Source organism: Genypterus blacodes, unplaced genomic scaffold (genome assembly GCF_046128005.1).
Source record: "Genypterus blacodes isolate CSIRO-AG114 ecotype Tasmania unplaced genomic scaffold, CSIRO-AGI_Gbla_v1 ptg000070l_1, whole genome shotgun sequence".
Taxonomy (NCBI): domain Eukaryota; kingdom Metazoa; phylum Chordata; class Actinopteri; order Ophidiiformes; family Ophidiidae; genus Genypterus; species Genypterus blacodes.
This window is the reverse complement of record NW_027466880.1, coordinates 1,187,999-1,205,837: the sequence shown is the minus strand read 5'-3', so window position 1 is coordinate 1,205,837 and position 17,839 is coordinate 1,187,999. Positions and strand designations below refer to the sequence as shown.

The window sequence follows — 17,839 nt, the reverse complement described above, 5'->3', positions numbered from 1 at the left end:
ATGATGATGATGATGATGATGATGATGATGATGATGATGTACACACAACACATTTACATTTAGTTTAAATAAAAATCATTCTGCACTTCAAAATACACCTTCTGCAAACTTACTGATTTTGCAGTTGACTGGTTGATTTTTGTGATGTTTTAAATGTGTTTTGAGGGTCACAATATCATATTGAGTCAAAATAAAATTCAAATAATATGACTGTGTGTAGTGACTTGTGTCTCATTACATATTATTTGATGGCTTCTTTGCAGCGTCACACGCACCTGTGATGTGTGTATGCGTGCGTCCGTGCGTGAGTGCTGGCGGGAGCGTGCACATCACACGCTGACGTAATTCGCGAGAAACGAAACTTAAAGCTGTAATCGGTCCTCGGCGATCAACAGAGGGGCGCGACTCTGCTACTACATAAACCCGAAGGCACTTCTGTGGCACTTCTGCGATTTCGTCTTCGCCAACAATGGAGGTTGTCAGAGGGGTAAGTGCACATGATGCTGTTGGTTCAAACCGGGCTGGGAAGAATCGCAATGTTGTTGATTGTTTACTTTACAAAATAATCGAAATAGCTCAGGAAGTAACGATAACGGATTAGCCGCATATTAAACGAGTGATTGTATTGGTCTCGGCAATGTTATTGTTGTTGTTGTTATTAATAATAATAATAATAGTAGTAGTAGTGGTGGTGGTAGTGGTGATGGAAGTTCTTGTAGTAGTAGTAAAAGAGCGTAATGTTATGAAGTGTTAGTTACGAGGTACTAGTTTGGCTCACATTTCCTGTAGTTGCTTGTTTATTCATCTGCGTTCGCAATTGATATTGTTGAAAAGATACAATAGCGACATCTAGTGTATGAAGGCGCAAGTGTCACGAAGGAGTCCGATTTTACTTCAAAGTAAAATCAGTTACACATAATGTCTCAATGGCAAAGAGCGCCATCACTAGAACAAGTCCTGTGTTCAGAGGTGTACTGAGGTACTATCAGTATCAGTATCAAGGAGTGTAAACGAAAACGAACGAAAAGTGCAGTGTGTTGGTTGGGATGTTCAGAGTGTGATGACAACTGTATGTCACATCCTGTAGAGTAAGATGATGGGGATTTCCGTTTAGAAGTGAATGAGGAAAACGCAGATGTGCTGAGACATAAACTTTGATCTCCAAGGCCTGAGATTCCAAACAACACAAATGGGGAATAATGAAATAGTAATGCTTTAGTTTCTAGCCCTGTTAAACTATTAAGGAATTACTAAGATACAACATTTTATCTCAGAACCTCACACATTTCCTGTGCTCATTTCCTGTTCATGTTATCCTATCTGCCCTCTAGTGGCTCATTTCTGAATTACACCAGGTCACTGAACAAGTCAGTGTAACAGACATGACATGCCACAGTCTACTTACTATTCGGTGATGAAGACGGCAAAATGAATGCACTAAAAGTCATTACATACTTCTATACTACTAAGGTTTACTATTCTGAGTGTATTGTTTTCTCTGCCGTTTTCTTTTCAGGTACAACAAGTCAAAGGAGGACTTCCTGGACGTGAATGATCAGTTTGACAAAGATAATTATCGCTTCAGCTGACTAATGATTGTCAGAGTCTGAATATCTTAGTTATTAATTCTCCTAACAGGTTCTGTTAAATTCCTCAAGCTACCAGCCCTCATTCCAGTAGTTGGCGAGCCGATGAGGCATTATAAAGCATTCAGTGGTTGAATTTAGATAGTTGGACTATGCTATGTCACAATGGCGACTAATGGGTCCAAACTGTCTCCTTTTTTGCCGGGACATGAGCTCAAATTCGTATGTGATTTGTGCTGTGTCAAAGAGAAGGAAATTACCTACAGACTAAGATCTGTCCAGCACCCTTGTGCTCGAGATCTCCTGCTCTGTAAAACCAAAGATGGCCAGAAATGGAGGCCTGTTGCTCGTCGGCCCTTGATTCCGAAACCGAGTCACTATGTGGTGTGCCTTCACTTTGTGGAGGGCCGCGGTTGCTCAATGCACAAGAACAGGTGTACCTTTGCCAGAAGTGCTGAGGAAGCTCAAGTGTGGAACATTGAAAAACAACTGGGATTAGACCGCACATCTATTAGTTATCGCCTAGCACAGAGTGACTCAGGGCCCAGTGCTCAGTGTAACAAAGCTGAATCTCTAGATCATCTCTTAGAGACTCTAGAGTTAAAGGCTGCATGTCCTCTCTGCTCTACCAAGCAGAAGAAAACAACATACACCATTCAGAAGCTCAAACACCAGTGTGGTAGAAATCAGCTTCTAGCCAAAGCCAAAGCATCCCAACAGTGGAAGCTTGTAGCTGAACGGCCTAAATTTGGTAACTTTGGTCGAAATGTCATTTACCAAATGTGTAGATTCTTTGCCGAGGACACCGGATGTACACAGCATGGGGACAGCTGTTCATATGCTAGTAGCCACGAAGAGGCTATGGTATGGAACTTTGTTAGGGATAAAAAAATAGATACCAAGAAGTTAATCCAATCTTTAACTGAGTCTAAGCCCATATCTGCAACGCCCGAAAGTGTAGCAGAAGATATAATCCAAGAGTTTTCAGGTAAATACCTTGAGCTTTGCAAAGAATGTTTTCATGGTATTCCACTTAAATTGACGCACAAACGGTGGATTAACAAGTGCTCGGCAGATGCAGCGCACGAATGGAACCCAATCTTAGTCCATCACTTATCAGGGGGTTTCGGGAAGGAAATCTACATGCAAGTGCGCCCTATTCCCGAACCCTGTACCTTTGAGTACTGCAGCTTTGTGGCCGAGGGCAAGGGCTGCTGGCATGAGGCAGGCCAGTGCCACAGAGCCCACTGCGAGGTAGAGATGGCGGTGTGGAAGGCGGAAAAGTGTGGGCTCTCAATTCGTCCTCATCTCCTTCAGTTAAGCCGGAATGGGCAGACAGAGTCCAAAACGGTCAGCATGTACTGCAAAATCTGCCTGCTGACCCTGTCCTCACCTGCGAGTTTCGTCAAGCACTGCTCCTCCTTGGATCATGCTCAGTTACTCTCTTTGGACACCACTGCCTGTTGGAAATGCCGGCCGCCTCCACACAACTGCAGAGCAGAGTTTTTGCTGTGTAACAGGTAAACAGTTCTCCTCATCTTTAAGCTGTTTATAGCCAAACACCTTTATGGCCACGGTTGACTCTCTGAAGCATCAATGTCAGCAAATCAGATTCACAAACTTGTTGTATTGGCTTGTACAGCTATATCTAACAAAGTGGCCTCTGTGTGTAAAATGCACCACGATACAGTGTCACATTTATCTCAATAACAAAGGAAGAATAGTTATTTTTATGCTGTGGTACATGATATTCTTCTTTTTTGATCCGTTACAATGTGGCAGTTTAAAGATTTTGGCTTCTGGGCTGATGGCTTAAAATTCCCGACCTTGCAATTTTAAAAACAGAACGGGAAAAAAATGTTTCCCTAATCAGATCCAGGTCCTGAACTATTCCTCCTCGACCCAAAAGTCCCACCGATCGACAAATTTCATTAAATTCTTTTATCCATTAATTATATATCTGAGCTATCTAACAAACAGCAACAACACCCAGGCAGTACAATGTATCACATCTTAACATTACTTGTCGCTTGTTTGCTTGGGAGATTTTTAAAACATTTTAAACTGTGATAATTGGTTGTACTACAGCCGAACGTTTGACAGACGTGTACATGAGTGGAATGCCAAATGGTTAGCACCCTGTGAAGTTATGATTTCTGATGTAAAGAGAGCATTGTCATTGTTTCTTCCAAGGCCAAAGAGCTGTGAATACGGCACAATGTGTCCAAAAGCACATTCTGACGCGGAGCTTAAGGAGTGGTTGATGCGAGCTGAAGAGGAAAAGGACATCAGACAAAACATCGAAGCACAGCTTCTCATGTGTTACAGTGAAAAGCTGTTGGAAGAATATAGAAACAGCAGCAATGAAGTGCACATTGTAAGTTTTGTACACAAGTACACACCATGTTTACCAATCCCACATGATAGAGTAGAGGGGCACTCATTACAGCACATACAGTATCTCTATCTCTTTCATAATGGTGCTATAATACAGCTTTTAAACGTTTTAGTCACGTTAAATAGTAACTAATATAATATTTAAATTCACTGTTTCCAATGTTTAACAGATATCAGAGCAAGTCGACGATGTAAGCATTAGATGTGATGGAGATTTAACTTTGACGTGTGAACTGACCGGTGTGAAACTGCAGTGGAATTTCCAGGTGGACACAGAGGTAAAAAACTAACAAACTAACAGCACCTCCTTGTTGTGCACTGCTGTGTCATCACCCTTCGCTGAGTGTTGCATGAGTGTACTGATAACATTACCAGGATTTTGGTAGAACTTCGAGTACTGGCATGTTTTCAAGGTTGGCGGACCCAAATGCAGACGCTACTTTCCTCAGGCTTCACTCTGTATCAAAAAGCAGGCAAAAAATATCAGGACACAGCCAGGAGATAAACAAAACAAGAGGGGACAGACTGGGAAGTGGGCAAAATGGAAAATCAATCACATTTTTTATTTCCATGCAACAAGGACAAAAGTTTGTCTTTCATCAAGGGTATTGATATATAACAGAAATCTTATAATTTGACCTTAATACACTGCTTTTGTACATACAGAGAGAGCTTGTGCATGTGGCACTGCTGAAGGAGGAACCAGGAGCGTCATTCTCCATCGGTGAATTTGATTCTGAGCCTTGCATCTACTCTCCAGGTGAAGACTTCCTAAGCGAAAACACGACCACTGACATTACCGTGTCGTTCACATCCATAAACCCAGGCCTGTATGAACAGTGGCTGGTGCTGGATTTTGGCATAAGGCCAGTGCTGTTACGGAAGCTCCGGGTTAGAGTGGGTCAACACTTAGCTGACAGTGAGCCTCCAAATGTGAACTGCGGCAGCGCTTTTCAAAGTATTGAGCGCTGGCATAGGGGGAACAGAGTCATCATCCCCTACTTATCCAGGACTGAAGAACAGGAGGAGCTGTTGAAGGAGTACAAGCCTCCTCAGATTAACATTCTTTACAAGCCCTCCAACAACAGCAAGACGCCGCTGGATGATGAAAACTACAAAGACAGAATGCACAGTTTCTTGTACGATGAAGAACGAGCAGAGGACGCAGTTGTTTCAAGGTAAGTTATTCCTTTATTTATTATTGCATTTTTTTGTCTCTGTTGGTCTGCGCTTGACAGGTCAGTGGTTCTCAAACTTTTTCTTTCGCGCCCCCCTTTTATAGATCAGAAGTGCGCGGAAGTTGCCATGTGCAATTTAAACAGAGTTTTACACCATTTTACATTCATTTGTACAAATTTCAAGCAGTCTCGAAGAGCTTTAGCACGTGATATCATTGGATGAGCATGCACACTACACCATTTTCTTCTACTAGTTGCCCAATTCCTGTAAATGTTAGCAAAGAGATTGAAGAATTGAAATGCATGTCACCTTTATGTGGCTTTACAGCAGCATGATATATTTTGTAATGGAAAATAACATGGTTGGAAATGTGCTCACATTGATTGATGAAAACAGAACAACACCCCTATGTCAACAGATTGGAATTCTCATTGAAAAAGTAAACTTACCGAAATAGTTTTTGAGGAAGTATCTGTTCACGGCATGTAGTGAACTGAAAGTGACCTTGGATCGTCTAGGAACTGTATGTCCAGATGAGGGTGTTGTTAAAGAAGGTGATTGGGTAGATGATTGATGCTAAACCATTAGTTATGAAGTATGAAAGTCATCTCATTGCATAGAGCAGGTTTGCAATTTGTGCAGTTTGTAGGACTTGATGTTCAGGGGCTCACTTTGAATTTTCCCTACTCATTGTGTCTCTGCTTTCAAGCTATAATGACTTTTATTTTTCACCAGATTGAACTTGATGTACCGCAACAATTCCAATGGCTGCTACTCAGTGTTCAGCATTGTGACTCATTTGTAATTACAATTCATCCTTGTACAAAGTCCAAATATTTACAGGATTTAAGTATTCTAAAATCAGTATTGTTGTCTATCATCATACTGTATATGCATATGTGCATATTATCTCAGATAGATGTTTCTACACCTTTCTGATACTGGAACAAGGATTGAGCCACTTTACTGCAGAAATGCTGTCACTAATCTGTGCCTAAGCCTTTGTCTTTTTCTTGTTTTCTTACTTTAGACTAAATGTGTCTGGAGAAATTACAACATTGGAAATGGTGGAGGGCAGTCATTCTAGCATGTACAAGGCCCCACCTGGAGAACTGTACTGTGCCGTCTCGCTACCCTGTAATCTCACACCAGAAACCTCAGAAGGACTGGTACTGAGACGAAGCATTCAGTCCGTTCTGATTGCTCCATCATCTTCAAAGGATCAAGACCCCAAGGCCTATGAAGTCGGCATCTTGGAAAACCGTCGCAGTGGAAACATAGTATATCTGCAGCTATCCAGAAAATGTTGCTCTGATCTTAAACTTAAAAGCAATGAAACATATCAAATGGAAGTTCAGTTTCAGCTGAACCGTCACAGATTCTGCCTAATGCACAAGGCTATAGACCTTCTTCCAGACACAAAAAGAGTTCTACCAGACCTGAAGAACTGTGCAGTTCCTGTAAATGTTTCTGTAAATCACAAAAACAACAACAAACTCAATGCGAAGCAGCAATCAGCAATTGACTTCATTACCAGAGACGTAAATGTCCAAAAATCTGTGGCACCACTCCTCATTTATGGACCATTTGGAACTGGCAAGACGTTCACTCTTGCTGTAGCAGCAAGAGAACTGACTAAGAGGCCTGAAAACAAAGTGCTTATCTGCACCTACACCAACAGGTAATGCATAAACTCAAGTTTAAATGTACTATATTGGTTCAGTTTAACATTTGAAGCATATTTCTAATCTTGTCAGTGCAACTCATTGCATAAATCCTCTCTAGTGTAAGAAGTACAAATGTAAATGTTGTGTCACCAATATGTAGTTTCATCGTTGACATTTGTGTTTCCTTTTAGCTCTGCTGATCTGTATGTCAGAGATCATTTGCACCCATTCATCATGAAGGGAGACAGAGGAATAAGACCAATTCGAATAAAGGCAAGCAGTCAACAAGCCTGGGGTGCCACAGATGAGGTTACTTTGAAGTACTGCTTTCATTCAGGGGAAAGGTTTCTCCCACCTACAAAGGCAATCCTGGATAGCCATAATGTCATAATAACCACCACATCGATGGCAAGACATTTTCAAAAACTCAAGCTCCCAGCTGGATACTTCACCCACATCCTAATTGATGAAGCTTCCCAGATGCTGGAATGTGAAGCCCTGATGGCCCTTGATCTTACGGGGCCAAACACTAGAGTTGTTTTAGCTGGCGATCACATGCAAATGGCACCCAAGCTTTTCTCAGTGGACGCCCACCACCGTTCAAATCACACACTTCTCAATCGCTTGTTTCACTATTATCAAAGCCAAAAGTGTGACACTGCTCAGAAAAGTAGAATCATTTTCAGTGAAAACTACCGTTCAACCAAAGACATTGTGGAATTTGTTTCCACCCATTTCTATGTTGGAAAGGAGGACATTATCAAAGCTGCTGGGAATGTGCCAGCTCATCCAACTGGCCACTCCCTAAAGTTCCACCATGTCAGGGGAGAGTGTCGCTTGGACCCTATTTCTATGTCTTGGTATAACTCAGAGGAGGTGGCCAAAGTGGCTGAAACGGTGCAAGACATTCTTGAACACTGGCCACCGATATGGGGGCCAAAGGACCAAAGCTCAATCTGTGTTCTATCAGAGGGATTTCAGGTAACTAAATTGTTAAAACAATAAACAATACACTCAAGCATCTAGATTCTACATCTACATCTACAGAATGAGCTGTGAAAATGAATTCTCTCTAATGTTGTGTTTTATAGGTTGTACAAGTTCGGACAGCACTTAAGGGAAGGAAGCTTGGAAAGGTCACTGTCCAGAACATTGCAAATGTGCAAGGTAATTTGAACCTACAGTATCGTATTCTGTTACTTCAACTGACACTTCAACATTTTATTGTGAGGTTATTATATAATTTTGAATTATTGAATTTTTTTTAACTGTCATTTTTCAACAGGAAATCAATTCAGGGCTATCATAATGACAGCTGTTCAAACACGGGATAGCCTAAAAACCTCTCACGTCCCTGGCTTGGAGCTGTTCAGTGACGCTCGTGTATTGAATACAGCAATGACCAGGGCTCAGTCCCAATTAGTTGTAGTTGGAGATGCAGCTGCCCTCTCCTGCTTTGGTGCATGCTCTAAAATCTGGAAGAGCTACATAGATCACTGCATTGACAACAAGAGTGTGAGCCCAGAGCATTTCACCAAAGACTTCTTTGAGAAAGACGTGAAGGAAACAGCAAAGTTTCAAAGGACTGAACCTATCGAAGAGATAAACACCGACAGTGATGCAATTCTTCAACAGATGACAGATGAATATGAACAGCACAGAACAGAAAATGAACCTGAGAGTTTGAGATATGAAAACTCTGATAACCACGGACCATCATACCACACCACTGGTGCCACAGACCTTTTGGAGCTGTGCAGAAAAGACCCCAATTCTTACCAGCATGGACAGTTTGTCAGAGAATCGTTCAACAAAGGTTATGTCAGACCATCTGACTGCCCCAGCAGACCCATAAGGCTGACAGGAAAAGAAGCCGTAGGCAAGGCTTTCACCGGGGATGAAGTGGTTGTATATAAAGGCAACGTGATCGCTATCACCAAGGAAGATAAATCAGCCCGTTTACTTCTGTGCTATTTTGAGGATGAAGATCACAGCAAACCAAACCTGAAGACTGATAGCAAGTTTGTCGTAAGGACAATGATACCTCTTACAAGGAATGCACCCAAAATACGCATACTGCTCCTGAAGGAAAGACGCAATTTCCTACCAGTATGGGAGCAAACTGATGGAGAGTGGAGTATACGTATAAGGGAACGACTTAATGAAGGCCTCAAAGAAACTCATGTATTTATGGTGCAAGTGCTCAGCTGGAAAGAACAATGTTTATTTCCACTGGGAAGAGTCGTAGATATTGTCCCAATAGGCAAGTCTGTAGATGATGGAGTTAGACTTCTGAAGGAAGAATTCAAAGTCTTTCAACGATGTGGATCAGATGAGGGTTTATTGCTGGAAGACAAATATGCAAAGATCAGAGTAGACCTGTGTGAGATAAAAACTTTCACTGTGGATCCAAAAGGAGCGAAAGACTTGGATGATGCGATCAGTGTCAAGAATTGTGAAAGCTGGTATGAGTTGGGAGTCCATATTGCAGATGTAGCAAGCTACGTGAATCAAGGTAGCGCATTAGATGAAAAGGCAAAACAACGTGGTTCTTCATATTACAGCGGTACAGGGAAAGTCATTCACCATATGTTCCCCAGACATCATCAGGAACTCAGTCTACTGCCAGTTCAAGGTCGCAGGTCGCGGGTGGTTTCATTGATAATCAAAGTAACAAAGGAAACACACAAGATCATAGAAGAGCCACGCTTTCAGCTATCTCTGATCCACTCTGATGAAAAGCTGTCTTATGAAGAGGCAGAAGTCATCATCTCATCACCACAAATGGAAGGAGGATCACATTTTGATATAAGCGACTGCGTCAGAGTGGCTTATTGTTTTGCAAAAGCTCAAAGGAAGGAAAGACTTGGACGGGGCTGGGCTTATGCTCAAACTGAAAAAGATCGGATACCAGGAAAACGGAAAGCCCATCTGATGATTGAGGAGCTCAGTGTGTTGTTCAACAAATATGTATCAGAAAAGCTGATCGGTGCAGATAAAACCAGCAACTACACCCCCCTACGTTGTCAGCAAAAACCAAATCCTGAGAAGTTGAATCAATTAATCCAGGAATGTGGGGAATTCATCCCACTGTCTTTTCATGTGCGGTACAAAGTTGACCTTGACACACAAGATATCGGAACACAAAGCACCAATGGCTTCTGCATACTCACTAAAGTGTGGAACGACATCCAGTCAGCTGCCAGTGCCGATGACATAGACAAAGTGATTGACCTGGTTGCAGCAGACGACATCCACCCTCAGCTCATGCCGGTGGTGTCTCGGTTCATAAGGTGCTGTAATAAAGCATACGTCATCCGTTCCAACTCATCCCCAGAAGCCCGTATTGGACACTATTCTTTAAATGTTACATCCTACACAAATGCATCCTCACCCATTCGGCGCTACATGGATGTTGTCTTACAGAGACTTTTGCACAACGTCATCTGTGATAGTGATGTGCATTACTCTTTAACTGACATTGAGGCTTTGTGCTGTCAATTTGAAAACAGCAGCAAGCATGCTAAAGAGTATGAACAAAAGGCTGAGAAAATCTGCTACGCTGTGAGCACAAGGACACAGAATGCTCCAAAGATAGCGTTCATCGTCAGTGCAGAGCCTATGGAAGACGGTTTTACAGTGTCATTTCCTTTTGATGGGAAACTCTTTGCTGATAGCTTATCAATTATGTACAGAGATTTGCAATTGGAGGACCAACCAGTCGATGATCCATCATCACACTGCATCACCCTTCAATGGAAAAAACGGATCTACTCGGCTAAAACCAAGGACATCCACCAAGAGCTGACAAGGTTTCAGGACTGTCATTCTTGCACTGTGATTCCAGTAAAAATGTGGAAAGCCATCGGTGAAGAAATTCACAAAGGAAATTGGGAGGATGCAAAGTCACTCATAAAGGAAGCTAATGCAACACAGCTGGTGAGAGAACAATGTTTGCCAAAACCTGAGACGCCTCAGACTGAGACAGACACACTTAGCAGCGACCAAGGCCACTATGTTGATCTCGACTTCCAGTTTCAGCGAGGAGATACCATTCAAATCCAAATGACATCTGAGGTAAAACGATGTTACCATACACCAGTTATTCAGTTGGTCCAAATCAAACCAAAGTTTGAGATTTGTGTGGACCATGTCCGCAACCCTTCACCATGCTTCACAAAATCTGCAGAGGATCCACCCAGGCTTCATTATAGTGACCCTAATGAATATAAAAGAATTTGGCTGCCATTGTGTGAAATGGAATCTGCTGACACAGCAGTGAATGAAAGTGAAAGCATAATCATTGAGGATTTGCCTGTGAGCTTTTGCCAAGAGCAGAGTCTCATGAGAGGGAGCTTCATCCTTCCACACACATGGATTGATGATTGGGCCATTGAATGTAACCTTGCAAAGTGCCTATTGTGCATACGGAAAAGAGGGTTGAAACTGGAACTGCCATCAACTGTGGAACATTCCATAGGGGTGGATCCAAAGGAGTTCACATGGGTGGCACATGGTGTCACAAACAAAGTGGATGACAAAACAGATAAAGAAGTGGAGTTCAATATCAGTCACCTGCCAATGGAGAAGATTCCTCATTGTGTCTTTCACAAAGACACACTCTTCACAGTTGAAATCATCCCAAAGCTCGTGCCTGACATGTAAGTGCAAGTGAAAATCTTTCATCTTGCCTTTAATAAATGTATAGTGATACTGTTTATTGCATGAACCTTTGTGGTCAACTATGAGCTCTTTATACACTAATGTTCTACTGCTAAAGTTAACATGATCAACCAACTTTTTTTTCATTTGTATAATAAACGTTTACCAATATTTTTGTTTGTTTGATTTTCAGACGAAAAGAAAGTGCTGTCAAGAGCATTGGGTCAGCATGCAACCTTGTCCAGAACATAGCTCTTGGACAACACATTTTGAACGAGGGTAAGCCTTATTGTCAGCAGCCATGTACTGCATACAGTAGATTAAACATATTCAAAACATTTGAATCACAAATAAATTCATTCATGTAGTAGTGTTAATTGTTTACTATATATTGTTGACAAAAAACATACATGTAATCCTAGAGGTTGTACACTCATTTTGTTTGCAGCTCCACAGTACAGTGTGCAAAGGTGGCAGCTCATACAGGAAAAGCTACCAGCTGAACTGCCATCACTCAACCCGAGACAGTATGAAGCTGTGGAAAAAGCACTAAGTAATTCCTTCACTCTCATACAAGGGCCACCCGGTAAGACAAGGAAGGTTTATTCACCTTCATGTGCTCAATTCTTTTCTTTTAAGTTAATACAATTTTATATTTATACAGGGACTGGAAAGACAGTGGTGGGGGTGTACATCGTGCACTGGTTCTTTAAGATGAACAACCAGTACCAAAGGAGGGTTATTAACCCTAAGGATCAGAACAAGAAAGATGTTATTCTCTACTGCGGCCCGTCCAACAAGTCAGTTGATGTTGTTGCAGGCAAGTTACTTAAACTGAGTTTCTGCTGAAATCTTGGCATTTAGTTTCTGTTAAAGTAGATGTAGTTGTATGAATGCTGCATGTGACTTTGAATTTCAATGCAGAGTTCCTGATGTTACTAATGAAAGTGAAGGACGGTCCCAAACCCCTTCGAATGTACAGTCAACAAGTGGAGATGCTCGACTACCCTTACCCAGTTTCTCAAAGGACACAGCGCTCAGAAAAATCCAACCCAAACCTCAGGTATTTAAATAACATTTACATTTAAAGCAAAACATGTAACAAACCTAAATCTAACATATTAATGACATATTTTACATCATGTAGGAGCATTACCCTGCACCACCGCATGCGCCAGGACCAAAATCCTTGTTCAGCTGAAATAAATAATTTTGACCAACGCATTCAACTTGCCCTTAACAATGAGGGACCTGAGTTAACTGTTGAAGAAGTGAAAGTGTAAGTCACCGCTGCTGGGTTAGATTATTATTATTATTTTTTATTATATATTTAAGATATAAGATAAATATATTAATTGTATGTGTGTATTGCCACATTATTATTAGTAGGAGTTTTGTTGTTGATGTTATTGGTATTCCATTCTGGAAATAAATCACTGATTCTTGAGAATATATGGAATGTATGGTATGGAATATATGGAATGAAGCAAATATGTATGGAATGAGACTCTGAATGTATGGAGTAAAACCTTGAGATTAAATTGTCAATTATGAAATAATTGAATTATGATTTAAAGAGCTCTTTAGTTCTAACAATATCTATTGCTCTCCTTTACCCTCATAGGTACAAAAAACTTCTGACAGATGCTCGGATACACGAGCTCAAACAGCATGACGTCATATTGTGCACTTGTTCAGTGTCTTCCACTCCAAGCTTGACTAAGACAGTCAGCGCACGTCAGATCCTCATTGATGAGTGTGCAATGGCCACTGAACCCCAGGCCTTAATCCCATTAGTCAGCAACAATACTGAAAAGGTATCTTTTCCTTTTAATATTGAGTATTCTGCTCTCACTCTCCATCAACACAATTTTTTAATAATGGTACTAAATATGGCTTTCAAATGATTTTGGTGATCTCTTGACCTTTGAAGTAGCCCCTCAAATTTCCTCTTGACTTCATTGTTGTTTGTCACAACAACTACAACTACAGCCCAGATTTGCCATTAAAGCTGTGCATATTCAGGCCACCCTAAAATGAATCCTTGTGTTTTTGAATGCATGCAACCTTGCTACCTTCTCATCATGGAATTAATGTCTACATTATCCTTCTTAGATTGTGCTAATTGGTGACCACAAACAGTTGAGTCCCATTGTCAAGAATGTGAAGGTGATGAAGCTGGGGATGTCTAAATCTCTGTTTGAACGCTACTTTACAATCCATCACCAGAGGAGGACAGTGAGACTGAACACCCAGTACAGAATGGTAAGAACAACAACAATACAGTATACAGTATATAGTGTTTTGGTTACTGTTGAAGGCTTACATTACCATATAACAGTATCAATTGGTGTTTTAAATTAAACTCTCATTTGTGTACCTTCACAGCATGAGGACATATGCAAGTTCCCATCAAATGAATATTATGAGGGTGAGCTAATTACTGGGGTGAAGCAACCAAACAGTGTCCTGATTGCTGACAAAAAGCCAACGGCAATCGTTTTTGGAGACATCTGTGGAAAGACAGTCAGTCTGATTGTTAAGACTAAAAAAGGAAACGAGAAATCCAAAGCCAACCTGGAAGAGAGAGACAAAGTGGTACAGTACTAAGCAACACTACTTTGCCTCAATTAATTTGAACTTTAAAGTAGAGAATGTATTACAATGATCATGGTGTCAATTAACCTGGATGTTATTTTTGGGGGGGTTATCAGATTGAGATTGCTGAAATGCTGGTGAAAAAGGCTCACGTGAAACAGCAAGATGTTGTGATTCTGTCACCATATAACGCTCAAGTGTCCGAAATCAGAGACCAGCTGAGGATGAAGAATATGGGTGATATCCATGTTACCACAATCACCAAAAGCCAAGGTGACAAACAAGCACACACAATATGCACAAAACAACTTTTACTTGCTTGTGGCACTTAGCATTACAATTTCTGACACCTCATCCATTTTACAGTAAAATGGGAAATAATGCAGCATAAGGAATGTAATGTAATGTAATAAGGAAAAAATGCAATGTTTTGTTGAATTTGCATTGCATTGCAAGACTATGGAATCCAAATAACCTGGATGACTGGATTATGGTTTACGTGTTTTCCTCTCAGTTTACCGGCCTTCAATTTTCTAAGTGATGTCTAAAAAAGCTGTTCTGGGGCTGCAAGTGGCCACTAGACAAAAATCACGGCACACAGCCCCGCCGTGTTCCTGGGAGCTTGATGGATAAACTCCAAACAGTGTGCTCAAATTTAATCTTCCCAACATTTTATCCTTTAGGAAGTGAATGGCGTTACGTCATCATATCCACAGTGTGCTCTCTTCCGAGTGACGAGATAGAGGACAAGCCAGAGAGAGCTTGGCTGTCCAAAAATCTGGGCTTTCTGAGTTCTGCCAACCAGATAAATGTGGGAATCACCAGAGCCAAGGAGGGACTGTGCATTATAGGTGAGATACTCTTAATCACATAGGGATACACGTGGAAGCTCATCTATTATTCAGGACTTCATATTGGAATAGACAATGTGGAAAGTCCTTAGGTAGTGTAAAATCAAGAGGTTAGTAGCACTGCATGGCCAAAGAGACAGTTTTGGGATACATTATGGTCAACTTTCCTAATATACCCTACTGAGCACAACCCTGAGGTGGTGTTGGTTAGCAAACCGAAATATATTTCCTTTACAGCATATTGGCTAACTAATGTCTACAGTCCAAGCAATCACAATAAATGTAATATCTGGTTCATGATGCCAATGCATTTTGGAATGTGCAACTATTATCAGTAAGGTTGGAATACAAAGATATATCTCTTAAAATATATATTTTTTATTTTATTGAAATTATACCCAATAATTCTTATTAAACATGTTGGAAATCTCCCTTGAGATGTTTTGTAACATAATTTACTTGAAATTAGCTTCCTCCACTTTAAAACTCTTAGGAATGACCTTCACTGATGTTTTTCTCAATTTAGAGGATCACAAACAGCCAAGGGAAATGAACACAGATATATAACCACATAACACTGACATTCATAATGTTATTCTGGTTAGTACAGTGTTGGATTTTAAAAGTTAACGTGTCTCCCCCCTGTCCTCCCCACCTCTCATCTGTAAGGCAACCAACACATGCTGAGCTGCAGCGCTGCTTGGAAGAGTCTGCTGCGACACTACACCGCACACGGTGTGGTGACAAAAGCAGAAAAGATCTCGGTGGCCCAATAGCCGCCTAGATCTGCTGTCTCTCTTGATTCAACTACAAGGACCACATCAGAGATACGATACGATGATTTCATTAAACTATTCAAGATTTTGTTAAGATGTCTAAATGATTTATTGCGCTGTGTTTTAACATTTTGAAGCAGATTTCCGCAGCTTTTTTGTATTTGGCGCAGTTTCCACTTTTGCTGTGAAGTTTGTGCTACACACACATGGCTTTTCCAAGAATATGAACTGTATCTGTGGAATCTGCAAGAATTCTTACAATTTCAGTGTTAATCATGATGAAATTTACATTCCAGCCTGAACTACATGTTCTACCAGCAGAATTCTAGGGAAATATTGTATATAAGCTACATTAAGTTCATCCTTATCCCAACACCTACACATTTTTTTTTTGAATGCCATCATTTTGTTATGGGGAAGGTCAGTTTGCCATCATGTGTACAGTAGAACCAAACAAATACGCACTGAGCTCAGAATCTTAAGTTACATGTGATATTTGACTCCTCTGCATGCAGTCCAAGTGCTTTGTATTGCATGTTGGGTCATTGATATATTTAAATGCTCAGGGAGATTTTAAATGGATGGCTACAGAGATGTTCTGCTATAAAGTTATACTTTGCAATTTGTGAACAAATAAAAAATATGTACTACTGCAGAAAGAAGTCATTTTTGTTGCCTTTATTGAATAGAATTTTAGTTCTGTATAGAAGTAAGAACATACAAGAACTGCCTCACCTGCACACCGACCAACATTCAATGAGCACCAGGTCGAACGAGATCCATTTTGTCTTTTGTTTCAAAATAGGTTTGATGCACCCCTGTTCGTTTTGGTTGCAATCTGAAATGTTTGGATCTTTGCCCTGTAGCTGATGTTAACTCAATGAAATGGCTCCATCATGCAAGAGGTTTGCTTGCATATACAAATACTACCAAACTGGATTTCTATGGACAGTTTTGTCTCACTACTCGCAAGTATACAAATGTAGACAGCCATTATCAGCAGATCAGCTAAAGTTAAATTCACTGTACAAGCAGATAAGCATATAACTCCGATGCAGTTCTGAAAGGTGCTGAATGAATTAACTTCTCACTCTAAGCCAGTTTTTCTTATATCCAAGCATATAATCAGACAAAGCCAAGCGAAGAGAGCTAATTCCACAAGCAACAACCTGTCATAATAATAAATGCATGTCTACATAAAATCATTATTTCCAAGCATCAAAACTGTAGCGTTTATAAAGTGCATGGTAAAATAAATTTTAAGACCTTAGCAATTCCATATACTTTTATTTAAATATGCTAATTTCCTTCAAACATAGTAAAAAGTCAACTGTAGCTCATGACAAAAGAAATCCTCATATGAATACTGGACAGTAAATAAATTGGAAGTGAAATGAGGGTTTAGTCTTCAGTGTTTGCTATTCCGGACACAGATTAAGCTGCAAGTGCAAAAGTTAAAACTGACAAGTGTACACTAAAAACTCCCCACAGCCTTCAGTTTGTCATTCGTCTTCCATGTTGAAATGTGGAGAAAGCACACTCGGTGAATTTTGAGTCACCTGGAGATTTGGACTGCAGAGTGTTTTGAAAGCACTTGGCTCCATGCTGGTCATGGGGCTATTGCTTCCTGGAGTTACCACAGAAAAGTCCCAAGAGACTTGAGAGGCCATGACATCACCGTAGAACTCATCAAAAGAGTGGCAGTGTTCGCTGTTTTGCAGGGGCGGGTGGGGAGTGGAGGACTTCCCTTGCAAAGGCACAGTCAGGTGAGATGAACGCCTGTCCTGAAAGCTCAGCAAGTTCATAGAAGAAGTCTGCAACGGAGATAAGGTGTCCAGAGATGGGCAGAGAGAGGCCAAGACCGACAACCTTGCATCAGATCTATCACAAACATCGTCATTTGATGCTCTTGATGATGACAGTTGATCCACTGACAGCGCAGACAGCAAACTCTGCTCCCCAAAAAACTTCCTGTCAAACTCTGATGGAGATGGAAACTCGAAGCTTTTCGGATCTAGGCGGCAAAATATGAGCAATATGAGGCATCGCACCAATTTGTCACATTTTAGAGAGCCTAGTTACAAAGTACTTTGTCCTTACCTGTGATGACAATCCCAGGTTCC

General features: G+C 40.9%; 1 protein-coding gene across 1 annotated transcript; it reads left to right on the top strand.

Annotated features, from left to right (window-relative positions):
- Positions 1-367: 367 nt before the first annotated feature.
- LOC143005384 (3'-5' exoribonuclease HELZ2-like) lies at positions 368-15,915 on the top strand. Its single transcript, XM_076156782.1, has 20 exons — positions 368-487; positions 1,517-3,106; positions 3,780-3,963; positions 4,154-4,261; positions 4,650-5,161; positions 6,193-6,843; positions 7,021-7,810; positions 7,921-7,996; positions 8,115-11,490; positions 11,685-11,770; positions 11,940-12,077; positions 12,156-12,311; positions 12,416-12,554; positions 12,639-12,770; positions 13,116-13,308; positions 13,607-13,756; positions 13,880-14,089; positions 14,206-14,362; positions 14,773-14,940; positions 15,610-15,915. The coding sequence occupies exons 2-20, from the start codon at positions 1,752-1,754 to the stop codon at positions 15,714-15,716; spliced, it is 8,688 nt and encodes a 2,895-aa protein (XP_076012897.1). The 5' UTR covers positions 368-487; positions 1,517-1,751; the 3' UTR covers positions 15,717-15,915.
- The last annotated feature ends 1,924 nt before the right edge of the window (positions 15,916-17,839 follow it).